This window comes from Heterocephalus glaber, unplaced genomic scaffold (assembly GCF_053883595.1).
Source record: "Heterocephalus glaber isolate CG9 unplaced genomic scaffold, H.glaber_assembly_v1.0 deba00000546, whole genome shotgun sequence".
In the NCBI taxonomy this organism is placed as follows: Eukaryota; Metazoa; Chordata; class Mammalia; order Rodentia; family Bathyergidae; genus Heterocephalus; species Heterocephalus glaber.
Genome location: NW_028258147.1, coordinates 43,704,230 through 43,720,740, shown reverse-complemented (window position 1 = coordinate 43,720,740; position 16,511 = coordinate 43,704,230). Strand labels below are relative to the sequence as shown.

Sequence of the window (16,511 nt, the reverse complement as noted above, 5' to 3'; positions counted from 1 at the left end):
GAACTAAATGTTAAGGGTAAGCAAGTTAGAGTAAACAGTAGTGAATATAAAAATCATGGGTAGGGAAATATCCTAAACAGATCACAGTATCCTGAAGGATTTATAAGTCAATATAGAAAGACGAATACTAACAAATAATTAGGATTGTTATGGCCGTATCTAGGTGTCCCCCAAAGCCTCATGTGGTCATAGGTGGGGTGTTTCAGGGATGGCTGGATTTAGCATGTGTGAAAGTGGATTAAGTGTGTGATACTGGGATTAAGGGTATGGATAATAGAAGCCCCACCCTGGGTAGAGGTGGCACCAGTCAATAGGCTTGTAGCCTGGATGGAATATAAAGGGGCAGAAAAAAGGAAGGCTTGCGCTTGCTGCTGCTCCTTGCTGCCTCCTGCCTGCCATGAACTATTTCTCCTCTCCATGCCCCTCTGCCATGTCACCCTGCATTGGAGCCAGCTGACTATGGAATGAAACCTCTACAAACTGTGATCTGAAATAAACCTTTCCTCCTTTAACTTTAGGTGTCCAGTATTTTGTCTCAGCGACAAGAAAAGTAACTTAAGACAAGCATAAAGAAAAAAACAACATATGAAAAAGAAAATAGCACAAGTATATGTAAAAATACGCTTAGCATTACCAGTCAAGAAAGTATAGACAAGAATACCACACCAAAGCAGTTTTTATCCATCAGATTTGTCAAAAATTAAAATCATGACAAAAGCAAGTATTTTTAAAGTTAAGAGGAAATAGCTCACACACTGCAGGTGGAAGTTCCCGGTAGGGCAATTTGATAGTATCTAAAATACATATATACCATGACCTAACTATTTGACTTGTAGGTGCTAAGACCTATCCAGTCTCTCATAGAGCCTCCCACAAGGACGTTCACTACAGTAGTATTTATAACACCAAAAACATACAATCTAAATCCTTATGGCCTGGGAAATAGAAATATAAACATATGCTGTATTTGTAGAATGGAATACTGTAAGGAAAAGTAAATCCATATTACAGCAACATGTAGAAAAATTTAAAATCATTTTGTTAACTAGACATAAAAAGGTAGGCTGTAGAACATTCTTATTATATTCTCTAATATGCCATTTAAATGTAAAAATTCACCCAGGACACATATGTAAGAGTTAAAAAAAAAATTCAGAACATTTAAATTTATAGTAATGGATATTCTAGAGTGGAGGGGGACCTGACCGAGGAAATGGGCCTGTTTAGAAGCAAAGATTAAAAAGATACAGGAAAAAAAACCAGTTGTCACGTCTCTGTAAGATGGTTACTGTTATATGATTTGGACCTGTACTATGTTTTCTCTAAACTGTTAACGACTTTTCTAAGACTAGTACTAGCAGTTTTAAATACTACATCACTTAAACATGTAATCTACTATTAAGTTTGAAAAGTTAAAAGTTTTAAATTACACCTAACATCATATAAAAATTTTCCATGTAAAAAATCGAAAGTATCAGAAATGAAATATGATTCTATTTTTATATAATCCAGGGGAAAAATATCAAATTTATAAAATTTTGTAATTCTGACTTGAAAGCAATCATATCTCAGTAAGGTTGAAAGAATACACTGGAATTGGTGGTGGTGGTGAAGAATGTTGAACAAATTTGATATAGAAGGTTCTCTGAAAATTAGAGATGAATATTCTTACCCAAAAATACACATATATAAATATGAAGAAATACAAATAAATATGTGAAAATGTGAGTTCAATGGTAATCACAGAAATTCAAACAGATTGGCAAAATACAAAAAGACTATCCCAGGGAAGTCGGGCTTCGGGATACAGTTGGCAAGGATTCTCTGGGATGGTCAACAACTGTAATCTGGCAATTCTGGCATCAGGGTCGAAATGTAAAAACTTTTTAATCTTTCATATGTATTAAACTTATCCTCACAAAATAATGAAACAAATATGCACACATTATAGGGTTATATAAACAAGGTCATCAAACTTAGATCCATGTGTTCTCCAATCTGTCTGACAGGTTATGTGGGTGAGAATCAGTTTCCAGCTCAACTTTTTAGGTACTAGGGGTCCAACCTTGGGCCTTGCGTATGCTAAGCATGTGTTCCACTGCTGAGCCACGTCCCAGTGTCCCCAGTACCTCAACTTCTCTATGTACTTTTTCTTAAAACTCATACACTTGAGAATGCCTTTGTCTACATTTTGGGATGGTTCTCAGGAATCACTCCACTCTTCCTTTCCAAGTCCCCTTTCACAACCACTCTTTTCCCACTTTTTAAAAGAAAGGGACGTACATCTTATCATCTAAATCTTAGTTGATGTATTTCCTAGTGGTAAAAAAAAAAACAACAAAAAACCTGGCTTCTAGTAGGGCGTTTATGTGGATTTCTTGAAGACATGAATCTGAGAATGTCTCTTAAAAGATGCAGGTGGACTGTGTTCCTACAGTGACTGAACTCCACCTACCTGTGAAGTATGGAACGCAGTGCTCTCCCATAGTTCTTTACAGGCTTACTGTGCTAAAAGGCCTCTTAGGAGACAGTGGGGAGGCAAATAAAATTCTAGTATCTGTGATGATATGAACGCCTCTAATAAAAATTGTAATTTTTAGTTTTTGCCAAATTACATTGATACTTAGTGATTATTACAAGTAATTTTTGATCAGACATTGCTCTGTGATTTTTGGTCATATCATTAAGAATTAAAATGAGTGGCACTGCTATAATAATACATTGATCAGTTTTATTCTTAAAGCATTTCTATTATTTTAAATTTGCTATTATAAAGACTTTCTCAATGTTTGCCAACCATAAAAACAAAGAAACTAGAATAGAAATGATAAGGCACACTTTCAATCATGCCCATGATCCTGACCTGAGGATACATGACTGCAAGGGGAAACAGTCCATCTACCTCCTTCAAGAAAAGTCATTTTCAGAAAGTAAACATGTTTATTTTATTCTGTGGTACTGGAGGTTTAACACAGGGCCTCAAGCATGCTTAGTAAATGTTCTGCTACTAAGCTACATCCCCAGGCAAGAAAAAGTATTTTTTAATCAAAATCTCTAACATTTGTTTTGATCAGTGATATATTCTAATAATTGTGAAAACTCAAAATCAATGAATTTTTTATACTGAGATTTAATAAACAACATAGAAGAAATTTTTATACTTTGAGATTTAGAATCCAACTGATATAAATATTTTTGTGGTAGCTAAGTAGTAAATTATCAAGGGTATCAGAAAGAATGATCTATAGTCTCTGACAGTTTGTTTCCACTTGTTTTCTAAAACAATTTGTTTTAAATTTATGATCATAGAGAATAGGCTTTGAAATTCTGCTTACTGATAAAAGCTGTATAAATACACATCATGTGGGAGAAAAATATCTACCAATTAGTACCTCCAATTTTTAAGATTTCAAGTCATGGTATAAAAATGGAATAAATGAAGTGACAGAAGTAGTTTTTAAAGTAATTTTCTTTGGGGAAAAGGAAGGTAGGGGTGCTAAGGGGCAGAAAAAAGAAAAGAAACTTCCCTGAGATTCTCATACTAGATAAATGTAAGCCATAGTAACAAATTTTAAAATCAGTTAATTTTCCATGTGTGATGCTGCATGCCTGGAATCACAGCACTCAGAAGGCTGAGGCAGGAGGACTGCTGTGAGTTCCAAGCCAGCCTCAAGAGCAAGATCCTGCCTCAAAAAAATACATATATCTACACACATATATATAATAAAATTCAGGCTAATGCCTTCAGCAGAGAACAGCACTGGCAGTGTCCACCAAAGGAACATATCCACGCCATCGTCACTGCCCAAGCCTTTCTTTGCGTTCACTATGCAGGTCTGCTCCACGTGCCATGCATGGTCTCCACATCCCTAACCTGGGGTATGACGATTATCCCTTCTGACAGACGTGGAAAGCAAGGCACGTGAAGGAGACAAGCTGCTTAAGATCACACACCTGCAAATCACCCTGTAAAGTCTGACTGCTGAGCTGATTTTTAGCAATGTAAGCATTCTGACCAAGCAAGAACCAGTGTTTTTGCTACATAAAATGCTTTGGAAATACCTGCTCAGGGCTGAATTTTCAACTTCATTCTTTTCAACTGTTTACATGTGGCCCCACCATGACCCTCCAGGTCTCAGGGTTTGCAGCACAGCTCCCACGGCCCTGGAGTCAATCCCAGGTGACTGGCTGCTGCCCTCACTATCAGCGCTCACCCACTCTTTATGCTCACTGGTTGGAGAGCTCTGCCTGCTAGGTTTGCTGTGGACTCCACCAAGGAGAACAATCCCAAGCCCTTCCAGGAAGCAGCCACTCATCCTCCTGGAGCCTCTGCCCGCTTCTCTTCCTCATAGCACACCACTTCCCTTTCGGGCCTGAGGGGTAATACATGTGAACAGATTTGTTTCTCTCCTATTTCTTTAAAATTCTGATTGTAAAGAGATCTGATGCTACCTTCATCTTTCCCTCAATCACTCCCCACCCCCAAACCGTGTAAAATACACACAGCCAATAAATCCCTAGCTCCATTTAGATCATTGTACTGTATATGCTTGAGATAATACATACATCTCAGTACTAACAGAAGCTTAAATACTTAAGTTAATGACCCCATTACATTTTCTCCTGCTAACAACATGCAAAGCAGAGACTGCTCAGCTTTCCCAGAGTGAGGCTGCAGTATCCTTGCCTATTAGCCTGAGCCAAGAGAGGAGGGAAGAGCTCCAGCGTGGGGCTGGGGAATCTGCCCCGCACCTGCAGTGGCTATTCCTCAGCAACTGACCGGGATGCAAGGAAACTCGAAGACTCGGGAACACAGTGTTTCTCTAATCTAAATGCGAACACTGCTCTGGCAAGAAGATGCAACAGTGTGTAGGAGCTAAACACAGAATACAGAGGTCCGAGAATACAGAATACACCTCCCAAACCAACATTCTCTTTCCTGATTCCCGTTTTATAGTTCTCAGCATCTGTCATCGATGATACTCAATTTTTACTCCTTTATGGTTACTCTTTATTGCCTATTTATTCTGACAAGAATGTGGAGTACATGAGAGAAAGGGCTTCGTGTATGCACCATGGTAGAGCCTGTGTTGAGGCCAGTGTCCTTCAGTGAGAAAGGGAGAGAGGTTTGTAAGTATTCACCCAAGGGGTGCATAAATGAAATGGTAAAGAACTCCTTCGTTACTCTAGTGCATGACAAACAATCCCCACCAGGACACACAGCTGTAAGACACTGGCAACTTTAGAGCAGAAACAAACATATGGGAAGTGACCATTGAAGATCATAGTTCTTACTCAGGGGTAGTGTAAGAATTACCTGGAGTATTTAAAAAATAAATGGGCCCATGCTTAACCACTGAAGAATCAGATTTAGGGGAAGAACACAGGGTAAATGTATTTTTAAAAGTAATCCCAAGGGATTGTGATGTCCAATCTCTGTTAAACCCATTAGTCAAAGAAGGAGTCTTAAATGGCATGTGGTAAAGTATGCAGTAAATAATACACATTTTTTAAAAACCACATACCTGACTGGGGACTCAAAAATATTGCTGTTTTGTGTTTCTTTTTGTCTTCATGTAAAATCACTGCCTAAAAATGAAACAGACTGGTTTACAAAATTGAAAGGGAATGCATCTGAAAGAGACTGAAACCATATCCAAAGAGGGATGAAATTAGGCATGTGAATGATAGAAATCTTCAAGCTAACCGGAAAGACAGACAGGTATACAAACTGCTTTAGCAAGACCCAGCAGACCTCGCCATACACACATGCAAGCAGCACAGAGGGCAGGACAAGGAGCAAACTAGTCAGCAGGAAGGCATGTAAAGCACAGACTCGGGAGGACTTGGCAAGTGTGTGGTGAACGCACAGGACAAAGCAGCACCCTCCTCAGTGCTGAGCTGGGTTTACCTGAGCAAATGGACCAGCTGGTCTCAAAGGGCTAGGTGAAGAAGGGGATCCAAACACACACTGTGACTTAGACACACCTAAAGACAGAAAGCAGTACTGTTTGTTCCTACTTTAAACTGAAAGAGGTGGCCTTGTTTTCAAACTTCTGCACAGATTTTCTGTTGGTATGATACAAGCTCTACACAGTGTGTTGTGTAGACAGAATAGTAATACATTTGAAGAAATGAGAGGGAGTAGAACAATTTTAGACAAAAAGAAGCTGATTATTTTTAATTGCTACCAAAGGAAACACCATTTCTGGCCCCAATCCTCCCTTATCTTACTCAGACCATGCGATAAAGGCTCATGTTCATGTGTACACACTACATCTGCAAGAAACCAGGCTAGGTTTGCTAATCCCTCTACCACCAGGATGTCCCCACTTGACTTGCTACTGCCTTCTCAGGCTGCCAGAATCACTGCTTTGTTTTGAGAGCTGTGGCAATAAACAACATAAAAATTGCTGCTACGGGTCTGGGGATGTAGCTCAGTGGAGCCGTGTATGCCTACCAACCACAAGGTCCTGAGTTCAATTCCTGGTACTGGAAAAAAAAATTGCTGCTAGAAAGAAGAAATCCATCAAAGCTGGGGGAAATTCACCATTTTGTTCTACTGAAGAGGAACATAATGATAACGTACTATAGGCTAGTCATAAACATGAACACTGAGTTCTGATAAAGGATAGTGTATTATTTTAGTTAAAAATATATGAAATGGTATTTCTACTATTTACAGGTTCCTCACCTACAAACTGAGGTTATTAATACTACCAAATTTAATGGGGGCTGTTCTGGCAATTAAACAAAATCATCCATGTAAAGTACATAACCCAAGTAAATAACTCATGAATGTTAGTGAGTGTCACTGTTTTAATTTCCTTTAATTATGCTTTCTTCCTAGAAAAGAAAATCATTATTCTGCATTAAATCCTATGTCAGGGCAAACTTTGCAGCTCTACAGATGTGTGGAAAGAGGAACTTGGCTCTGTGAACCAAAGCTATAATCATAAACATTTCAGCCCCATTTAAAAAATAGACAAAATATTTTAGAATAAATTTCTTTTCCACAGAAAGCTCCTTTAAAAAACTGAAGGTGAGTGATCTAAGAACTTTTATAATGTATCACTGAACAAGATATAATAAAATGGAAGAGAGGTATTAGTGTTCTAAAAACCACAAATATTGGAGTAATTCAATTATAAATAAGCTTTAACTTTTTTAATGCTGCCCACAAACATACACAATTCAGGATGGCTAGGATTAACTACCTTAATAAAAAAATTCATTCTCCAGGGTTTCTTTTCTATGCTTATCAGACTTCATCCACTGGCCCAGGGTTGTTCTCAGAAGTAAAGTGAGCGTATATACACTGCTTTGTGAGTTGTAACTTACTATTCAAACTTTAGGTAAGCTAACTCTTAATAGTGTGTGAAAAGGTGCCCACCAGCTGGGCATGGTGCTGCACGCCTGTAAGGCAGGTAGCTACTTAATAGGCTGAGGCAGGAGGAGTGTGATTCAGAAGGCACCCTGAACAATTTAGTGAAACCCTGTCTCAAAAACCAAAACCAAAACCAAAAACAAGTCAGGGGATGTAGCTCTGTGTAGAGTGCCCCTGGGGTTAGTCCTTAGTACCAAATAAAAGCAAAACAAAACAGAAAATAAAAAAAGGGTGCCTCCAATGGATATTTTACATGTTTAGTAAATGTGGCAATATCCTCTCCAGCAATCACAAGGGCAGGATTTACAGCTGACTCTTTTTAGAAGACAGGGTCTCCTTATATTGCCCAGGCTGGCCTAGAACTCTTGAGCTCAAGTGATCATCCTGCCTCAGCCTCCTAAATAGCTGGGAATATAGCTCTATGAAAACCACGCCTGCTTCAGCTTTGTGGATGGCTTTAAAACTACTGATAATAATAAATTTCTTTTTTATTATCAGAATAATCATGCTCAATTGAACAAACTTATTAAGACATAAAGATAAAATCTTCCAGGGTTCCTCTCTGCAGATATAATCACCGTTAATTAACTGCAGAGCATATTTTCTTCTATTTCCTTTTTTTTTGGAGACAGCATCTTGCTATGTGGCCCAGGCTGGCCAGAACTTGTGGTCCACCTGTCTCAGCCTCCCAGAATGCTGGAATTACAGTGTGTACCACCACAACCAGTTTTCTGTTCTCTCTCCAATGCATGTGCCTGTGTGTACAAAAACACAAATGGCTAACCAGTAGACAGTGTGGTGTCCTGAGGTAACTGGCTACTGCCTCACCAACGGCTGACAAGAGCTTTGATTTCCAGAGTTCACATACTAATAAAGCTCAAGTTGGACCTTTTTCCTGGTTACTGAGGCCACATTCAGAGACACTGAGAATGAACAGACTTTCACAAGACTATAAATCTATTTCTTAAAGAAATACATGTAACTAAAAAAGGAAAAAACTCTAGCAAGAAGATTTTCCTTGAGATGTCAGTGAAAATGTGAAGCTATGATAAGTATCCATACCTGCAGAGACTTTAAGCTGTGGACATTCTTTTCTAATGTGCCCTTCTCTTCCACAAATGAAACAGCACTTTTCTCTTAAGTCTTTATTGTCCTGCCTCTTCCATTTTTCCATGAGTGGCCTGAGAATCTTCTCCCTCCCCGGGTCAACAGCTGCCCTCACAGTTTTGGCTTTCTGAGCTGCACATGGCACAGACTTATCTTCTTTTGCTGATACCTCCCTTTCTGCGTACTTGTTTTGAATTTCTTTCTCCTCCTTGCTTTTTTTGTCTTTGTTCTCAGGATATCTTCGGTGCAGAGTATCTTCCTGATTTCGCCGTCTTCTGACTCTATGAAAAACATAATACTAGTAGGAAATATCTAAACAGAAACCTAACAAAATATCATATTATCACCAGTTTTAGGAAATAGTCATGAATATAAGGCATCAAAATGAAAACCAAGAAGTGAACAGAATTAAGTACATCTCTCTTCAGAAACTACAGTACCCCTTAGTATTCATGGAGATTGGTTCCAGGGTCCATGGATGTGCAAGTCCCTATATAGAATGGTGTGATATTTACATGCCTACACACCCCTTCCTGCATACCTTAAATCATCTTTAGGTTCTTATAATATCTAATACAATAGAAATGCTAAGGAATGGATGATATACTGTCCTGTGTAGGAAGTAATAGGAAGTCTGTATGCATTCAATACAGATGAAGTATTTTTATTTCCCAAATATTTTTGATCTGTTGGCTAAATCTACAAATAGGGAATCCATGGACACAGAGGGCTGACTGTATCTCAGAGCTTAAGGGTGGAGTTTTTTGTTTTTAATTTTGAAATCTGCTCTAGTGCCATAAAACCACCTTTGCAATGAGTGAAATTCTTTAATGCCTGCTTTCATACTGTTATAATAAAAGTCAAATGATCTGTGGGATGATTTCTGAAACAGAAAAGAGAATGCATTAACATTCTTTACTAAGGAGCAGAAATTTGAGATGTAAAATAAAACATTAAGAAACAAGTTTGGGGAATGTAGTTCAAAGGCCCTGGGTTTAACCCCTATTACCACAAAAACAAAACTACCATAGTATATTCCAAGCGAGCCACCAAACGTGTTTCCTTTGCCCTTCTACAAACATTGCCAGGAGAAAGTAGGTTTACCTACTTGTAGCAATTATTAAGATTAAGGAGTGTACAAACGGAGGGCCCTATACTCCAAGAAACCGGGAGTGGGCATGGATCCCAACATTCTACAGCTGGGCTACTGTACAAGGGACACAGCTGAGATCCTGACAGGGGCTCAGTGCATTACTTCTGATGGAAACCACCCTGAAGTTGTCGCTGCTGTGAAAGGCAGACTCTCAGTTTCCTCCTTTCTTCTTCTGTCACTACCAGAGAGGCTAAGTAATGACGAGGGCCAGGACCAAAATCAGGAAAGAGGATCGCGCCTGGAAGACTTGATCACCTGTCACCATCTCTACCTAAAAGCTATGTTTTAATCACTTAATACATTCATTTAAAAAAATCTTAAATTTATCTGAAAACTGCTGGATTTCACACAAGTTCATTTTCTGTTACAACAGAACCATATTTAAAAAATATTTTTTAAAAAATGAAAACAAAAAAGTAAAAAAAAAAAAAACCCAAAGCATTGCTTCAAAACATTTGCCTACTTTCTCCTCATGGGACAGTCCTTCATGAAGTGTCCAATTTTCCCACAAATTCGACAGCATCTATCATTTGGGGCCAGCTCTCCTTCAGTTAGTACATCTGGATCAAAAAAGTATTCCTAGAAGATAAAGATATAAAAGCCTGAATTATTAATGTGTGATCAGAAGAGAAAACGTAGACATGAAAAGAGTGATCTTCTATCTCAATATTCACTTTTTTTTTTGGGTGGTGGTACTGGGAATTGAACCCAGGGCCTCTGCACTGAGCTACATCCCCTGTCCTTTTATAATTTTTGAGACAGGGTCTCAATAAGTCATTCAGTTGCCCAGGCTGGGCTTGAACTTATGATCCTCCTACTTCAGCCTCTCAGAGACATTATCAATATTTTTAATAAATATTGTTTACAGTGGACCCATGGAATTCACAAGAGTTACCTTCCTAGAGCATCTGCAAATTGTGAAAAACTGAAAATTTCAGATATGGTCAGAAAAATGCCTATTTCTATAGTCTAAACCCTAGATATTCTACATCTCCTGCAGTTATATAATTTATTTCTTTTTTGGTACAGGGTACCAAATTCGGGACCTTGTGCTTGCAAGGCAGGTGGTAGAACTAGTGAGCTAAATCCCCGGCCCTGAATTTAATAAATTGTTGTATTAATAAAGCTTTAGAAGGTGCAGGGCATTCTGGTGGCATCTTGGGAATCTTAGGGCTTTAAGAAGAACAAAACTGAGAACACTGGAGATAGCTACATGCAGTATAGCACCCTGTTATGATGTGGGAATGCTGCTTCATCTGCAGAGATGAATTAACAGGGCAGTAGTCAATCAGCAGCAAGGAGAACCGAATAATACTCTCAGATTGGCTACTTGCACACCTCCTGCCAAAAAAACAACTGCAAAGGATATCTGTGGTCTCTGTGAAATTGTGGGGGTTTCCACAAACAAGTATTAGTTAGGTTCTAAGGAAAAGTCTGTGAAGGGCTGAGGCTGTGAACTCTGAACTGTAACTTCATGCAAGTATACTGCATGTCCAGTTCCAGAGGACAGCTCTCCAGTGTGGGCAGTGCTATCAGTTTTCTACTCCCATGAAGTACATTTACTGCTCTTTACAAGAAGGTTGCAAAGCCTCACTTCCTATGAGGGTAGGGTGTCGACAGGCAAGCGCTGTGCCTGGACAGGGCTGGTGTGAAGCTGAGGCTGGTACAACAGCAGTGCCACCTATGAAGGCTGGCACAGATCACCAGCAACAGAGGGCATCAAAGAGAAAAAAACAAGAACTTAACACACTTAAATTCATCTTTTCATGTATTAAGGATATAGTTTTACTTTTTCATCTTCAAAGTTGTTCTACAGTTGCTTTGGTATGTGCTATCAAGGAAAAAAAGCAAAAGTAACATTATTAATTCCCTCACCCAAACTCTACTTCTTCCTATTTCTCCTTGTGATTTTCTAAACAGAAAATTCTTCAGGGATTATTTTATATTATAATCATTTATATTGGTCAGATTCACCAGAACGGCAGAGCATTTATTACCGAAGTAATGTGTATGAACTAGGTGCCTAAAATGTGTCCAAATTATGTGCTTTCAAAATTGTTTTCTGGCATTTCCAACAGACACTTACCATTTTTGAGGGGTAGTCCTTTGGAAATCCTTTGACTGGAATTCCAAATACTCTTCTACCATTGATAAAAGCTTTCATTATAAAATTTGTCACTACGAAGAAAAGAGTGAAATCTCAAATAAAACGGATTAAAAGGAAAAGAGATTGCATTAAAATTTAACAAAGTAACTTACTTTTCCTTGATAATCCAGCTCCAAGATTATGATTCAAATCAAAAGGATCTAAGAAAATTAAAGGGAGCAATAAGATAATCAAATAGAAAATGTTGCTATTCACCTAATAAGTTAGCATAATAAGAAAACAACCTACTTTATTATTAGTAAAAGTATTAAATGACTGCCTTTTAAATGAGCATAAACCCCATAATACAGGCAAGAAATACTCCTAAATACAGTATAAGGGCAGTTTTTCACAAAACTGTTCATTAGAAAAGAGTGTTGCTCTATATTTAATTCCTTAAAAATCCATATGAAAGATTGTCTAATTTTGGAAAAAATTGGCTGAGGAAGACAGGTAAAACTGACTGTTACCAAATGATGCCAGTTTTGGATGCATATAGAAGTTACAAATATATTTAGAAACATTTTAGCCCTGAATATTTTGTCTCTTAAAGATCATGTGAGAAAACAATTCATTATACAGATCATAGATACTTAACAGGTAAATTAAAACACACAGAAAAATACACCTATCCCAACAGCACGTCAATGATGACCTGGATATCAGAATACAATTTCCAGCAAACTTCATATAAAAAAATGCCTATGATCTTAAATATTTGCATCCCAAACATCTTAGATAGCTATGTATATGATGTGCTTTGGAATGACATTTGTTAGATGACCCAGAAAGTGGTAGGAATGATGAAAAGCACACAGATGTCAAAGACATATATAATATGTGGTCTAAATGACCTCATGAAATAAATGGAAGTACAAGCACTGTTTCTAAATCTAAATACTATTTTATAGATGATTTAGTATTTGTGTATGATGATTCATAATTTAGACATCATGTGTTGATATTTAACTATTTCATTCACATGCCAAAAATGACAATCATGAAGGCAAAGTGAAAAAAATGAACTAATCCTTTTTGGGGGATCCCATCATTCAGAAAATGGGTAACTGCCTATAGATAGCATATACGAAAGGAGTGAAGATGTAAAAAGTGGCACCCTGCTTCTAAGAGACAATAACTGACTTCTAATGAATAGACTAATAGTTTACTAGAGAACAGGACCCTCCCCTTAGTTTTTAACTTTATGACAATAATTGCCATGAGAAGGTTATCTTCTTGTTCAGTGGGGTTCTACTTTCTGCTGGTGATTTCTGTTGGTTTGTGTGGAGGTATTTTGGGTTGTTTGCTTGGTGAGGCAGAGACAGTACTAAAATATTAGATAAAAGCACAACTACTACAACTGAACTTTTCAGTTCTAGAATAGCTGGTTATATAATTATGAGTTATGTTTTCTTTCTAGTTTAGCCTATTACCAATAGCTCATTTGAAAGTAATATAAAAGTTAAAAACAAAAGACTTATTAATAAGGTTTCAAAAATTTAAAAAACATTAGTAACTGGCAGACCATAAAAACCTACTACGATAAAGGAAAAAACTGAAGTTCTTTGACAAAAGATTCTAAAAAGTTATACTCTATCCATAACCTAGAGTGATCAGTTTCATTTTACAAATGCTCACAGTATTATATTTTAATACTGCCAAAAGGCAAATGTAGTTATATAACTTAGAATAACCCATATCAATTAGGTGATAGATGTATATTTAAAAAATAAAAGAATACAATTCCTATCAAAATCAGCAAAATATTTCCTTAGCTACATCTCAGCTCATTTTAGAGCATTTTAAACTCCATTTCATCAAAAGTAAAACCCCATAAGCTGAAATAAACAATCAACTTGTAAACATTAACGCCTCAAATGGATCCTTGGATCCAGTGAAAAAGAAAAACCCCTTTTCCTTCGGAGACAATAACTGTGAACTTTTATGTATAATTATTTATAGGTAAATTCCTTTATCAAGACCAAATAAAGAGCTGGGAGTAGTGAGGCACACCTGTGATTTCAGCACTTGGGAGGCTGAGACAGGAGGATTGTTGTAAGTTCCAGGCCAACCTGGGCTACACAGTGAGTTTCAAGGCCAGCCTGAACTACATAGCAAGAACCTGTCTCAAAAAACCAAAACCAAAACCAAAACCAAAACCAAACCAAACCAAACCAAACCCAATAAAGATTTTGAATATTTACTCTTGATGGTGTTTTCCAATCCCAAATTAGAGAGGTTTTATTTTACAAGTCCCACTATTTTTCAGGTTTTTAAAATAAAAGATGATTTATTTGAAGGTAGGGGAAAAGGGGAAGAGAGACATGGTGCACAGCTACTACGGATGAGTAGAGTATTCGAAAGGGAAATACTTGTGGATTTCTTGTCTGCAGCTCTTTTTGAGACCCTTGTCCCATGTAGGCTCCTGAAATATGACTGGCTCCCTGGTTGTCTTTCATATTAAACTTGGATTTCTTCTTGCCATGAGTTTTCCCTGTCCTTGGTGGAGGGTAAGATTATGGGTGGGGGCCTTATGGACAGGTTGCTTAGGGCTAAGGATTAAGTAAAGGAGTCCCACTATCCTGGTGTTGCCTTGCCGCATGGCTCCCTCTTCCTATATGCATCCCAGAGAGTGAAAGATCTGTCAAGGAGAACAAAGACTTTTAGACTTGGAAGAGGGCCCATATGATGAGGGCATCAGTCTTTAGGCTGGAAACAGAGAAGTCAGGCTAGTGTGGACAACAGTAGTTCAGAGCTGCCCCAGAGCAACTGTGTTAGGAGGAAGAACTATACACTCATAGTTTAAATCCCTTACTCAAAGTCTGATTTTATTGGTACCTTCAATAACAATGTATTTCGAGGTCCACTGTTTCTTAAAAGTTGTAAGCAGGCTTTTTCTCCTGATGCTAATAACATGCTCTTTAAAGTCAAATTCCTCTGTGTAGAAACGAAGAAGTCCCAGCCATAGCTGCCCAACAGATTCTGTATTTTTCCCATATTCTGGCCAATAGGTAGGCTAGAAACAGAAGGGAACAAGGACATTACACTTTACAGTGTTAATACCGATATTCATTTCTATCTTAGGGAATGAACTTAGACTTACTTCTCATAAACTAGTTTAAATACATAAAAATGTAATATGACTTTTCTTTCGCATTTTAGAATACCACATATGTGAGTTTATTAATCTCTACTACATGTCTTGAAGATAGGGAGAGCTCAGAGCTCAAGACATCTCAGAACTTTAGTAGGAGGATCTGGAAGTAAGTTCTAAAAGCACTGATGATGCCTGGGTTACTGGGTGTCTGTGTAGCCCAAGGTAAGACTTTCCAAATTCTTGGTACCAAAACCAAAGAAAGTATTTGTTCCCTTGGAATACTTACCTAACCATATGGAATTATTAGGCATGAAAGAAATACTGGAAGAGTGCCTAGGTAGTAGATGGTGCCTAGAAACTCACCTGGCTTAATAAAGATATTTTCACTTCAAAGGAACATCTGTAAATGCTAGTTGTTTTTTTTTTTGTTTTGTTTTGTTTTTACTATTATAAGAGAAATAAATATAATAAGTGAAAAATTATTATTGATCATCTACACTGAAGCATAATATAGCTAACTTAGTTAAGTATGTAGAAAAATCTTTACTCTTAAAATACGTACCAGTTCATCTATTTGATCAAAAAAATAAATATTCCAGCCATCAACAAATATTTCAGGTTTCTTTTCACCTCTGTATATCTGAAATTAATTTTTAAACTATTAGTAAGGATTACAAACTTAAGCACTGATACAAAAACTTCTAGGAAAATAATTAAAAGTTTAATACAGAACCACAGAAATTCAGAGGAGGAAAAGGGCTCAGGGAATAACCAGCTTTATAGAGGAGAAACGTAACTTCTTCTCTGAATACCTCCTGCAGGACGGGAATGACTGGTGGGCTCCGCTGCTGGAGGAAATACAGCACCATGAGAGTGTACGCGTAGGACGACAGGCTGCCCCTGGAAGCGTCACCAATATCGCACATCTGGAAGGAAGGGAATGAACAGAGAAAAGTGCTTCCTGATGAGTCTGCAGCTATCCTATTAGCACTAAAAGTGAGGGCTTGAGAACTAATACAAAAAATAAAATCACATTTTCAAATGTTAAAATGTGCCAACAGAACCAGCCAACCAAACTGAACCCAACAAAGTGGGCTGTTAATCCCAAGTATGATCAGATTATCATGTAAAATTTAAGACAACAAAATTTTAACTTGTATGTAAGGCTTCCCAAACACAGGAAGCATCTGACATGGCTATGGCTTATCAAAAAATGGAGGCATTATGTTTTCAACAAGGTTTGAAGATGTATGAAATATCCTGATAAATCACAACAAGCATACTCACCTTTGTAAATACTTTCATAGTATAACATAAATATTTCACTCTAAGATCAATGGCTGAGTAAGCACATAAAAGTCTTGTATTATGAAGGGCCTGTTAAAAGAGAAATTACACTTTAAGGCTACCAGGTAAAAAACATTTAAACTGGAATATTCCTGAAAGGCTTACACTGTGACATATTTTAAGATATTGAGATTAACTTGTCATTCCAAAGACAAGCCTTGTTAATTTGCCAGATAATAATGAAGAATTTTGAGTAAAATCTGACCTTATGACTTCCAATATCTTTTTATGTGCTTAGCCTGAAATCTAGAAAATAAGGACTATTAAAATAAAC

The 16,511-nt window shown here is 37.5% G+C and overlaps 1 protein-coding gene across 12 annotated transcripts in view; it reads right to left on the bottom strand.

Annotated features, from left to right (window-relative positions):
• Tut7 (terminal uridylyl transferase 7) overlaps positions 1 to 16,511 on the bottom strand; it is a 64,351-nt gene that overhangs the window by 1,644 nt on the left and 46,196 nt on the right. For 8 of the 12 annotated variants that reach the window (XM_087204827.1, XM_087204833.1, XM_087204832.1 and 5 more), the window contains 10 exons: positions 16,178 to 16,267; positions 15,703 to 15,816; positions 15,453 to 15,530; positions 14,632 to 14,809; positions 11,907 to 11,954; positions 11,734 to 11,825; positions 10,111 to 10,226; positions 8,450 to 8,775; positions 5,912 to 5,988; positions 5,526 to 5,589 (listed from right to left, as the gene is read on the bottom strand). In XM_087204827.1, coding sequence (XP_087060953.1) covers positions 5,526 to 5,589; positions 5,912 to 5,988; positions 8,450 to 8,775; positions 10,111 to 10,226; positions 11,734 to 11,825; positions 11,907 to 11,954; positions 14,632 to 14,809; positions 15,453 to 15,530; positions 15,703 to 15,816; positions 16,178 to 16,267 — 1,183 coding nt within the window. The remainder of the gene's footprint in view (positions 1 to 5,525; positions 5,590 to 5,911; positions 5,989 to 8,449; positions 8,776 to 10,110; positions 10,227 to 11,733; positions 11,826 to 11,906; positions 11,955 to 14,631; positions 14,810 to 15,452; positions 15,531 to 15,702; positions 15,817 to 16,177; positions 16,268 to 16,511) is intronic. The other 4 variants (XM_087204835.1, XM_021242567.2, XM_004862466.4 and 1 more) reach the window with 2 other exon arrangements.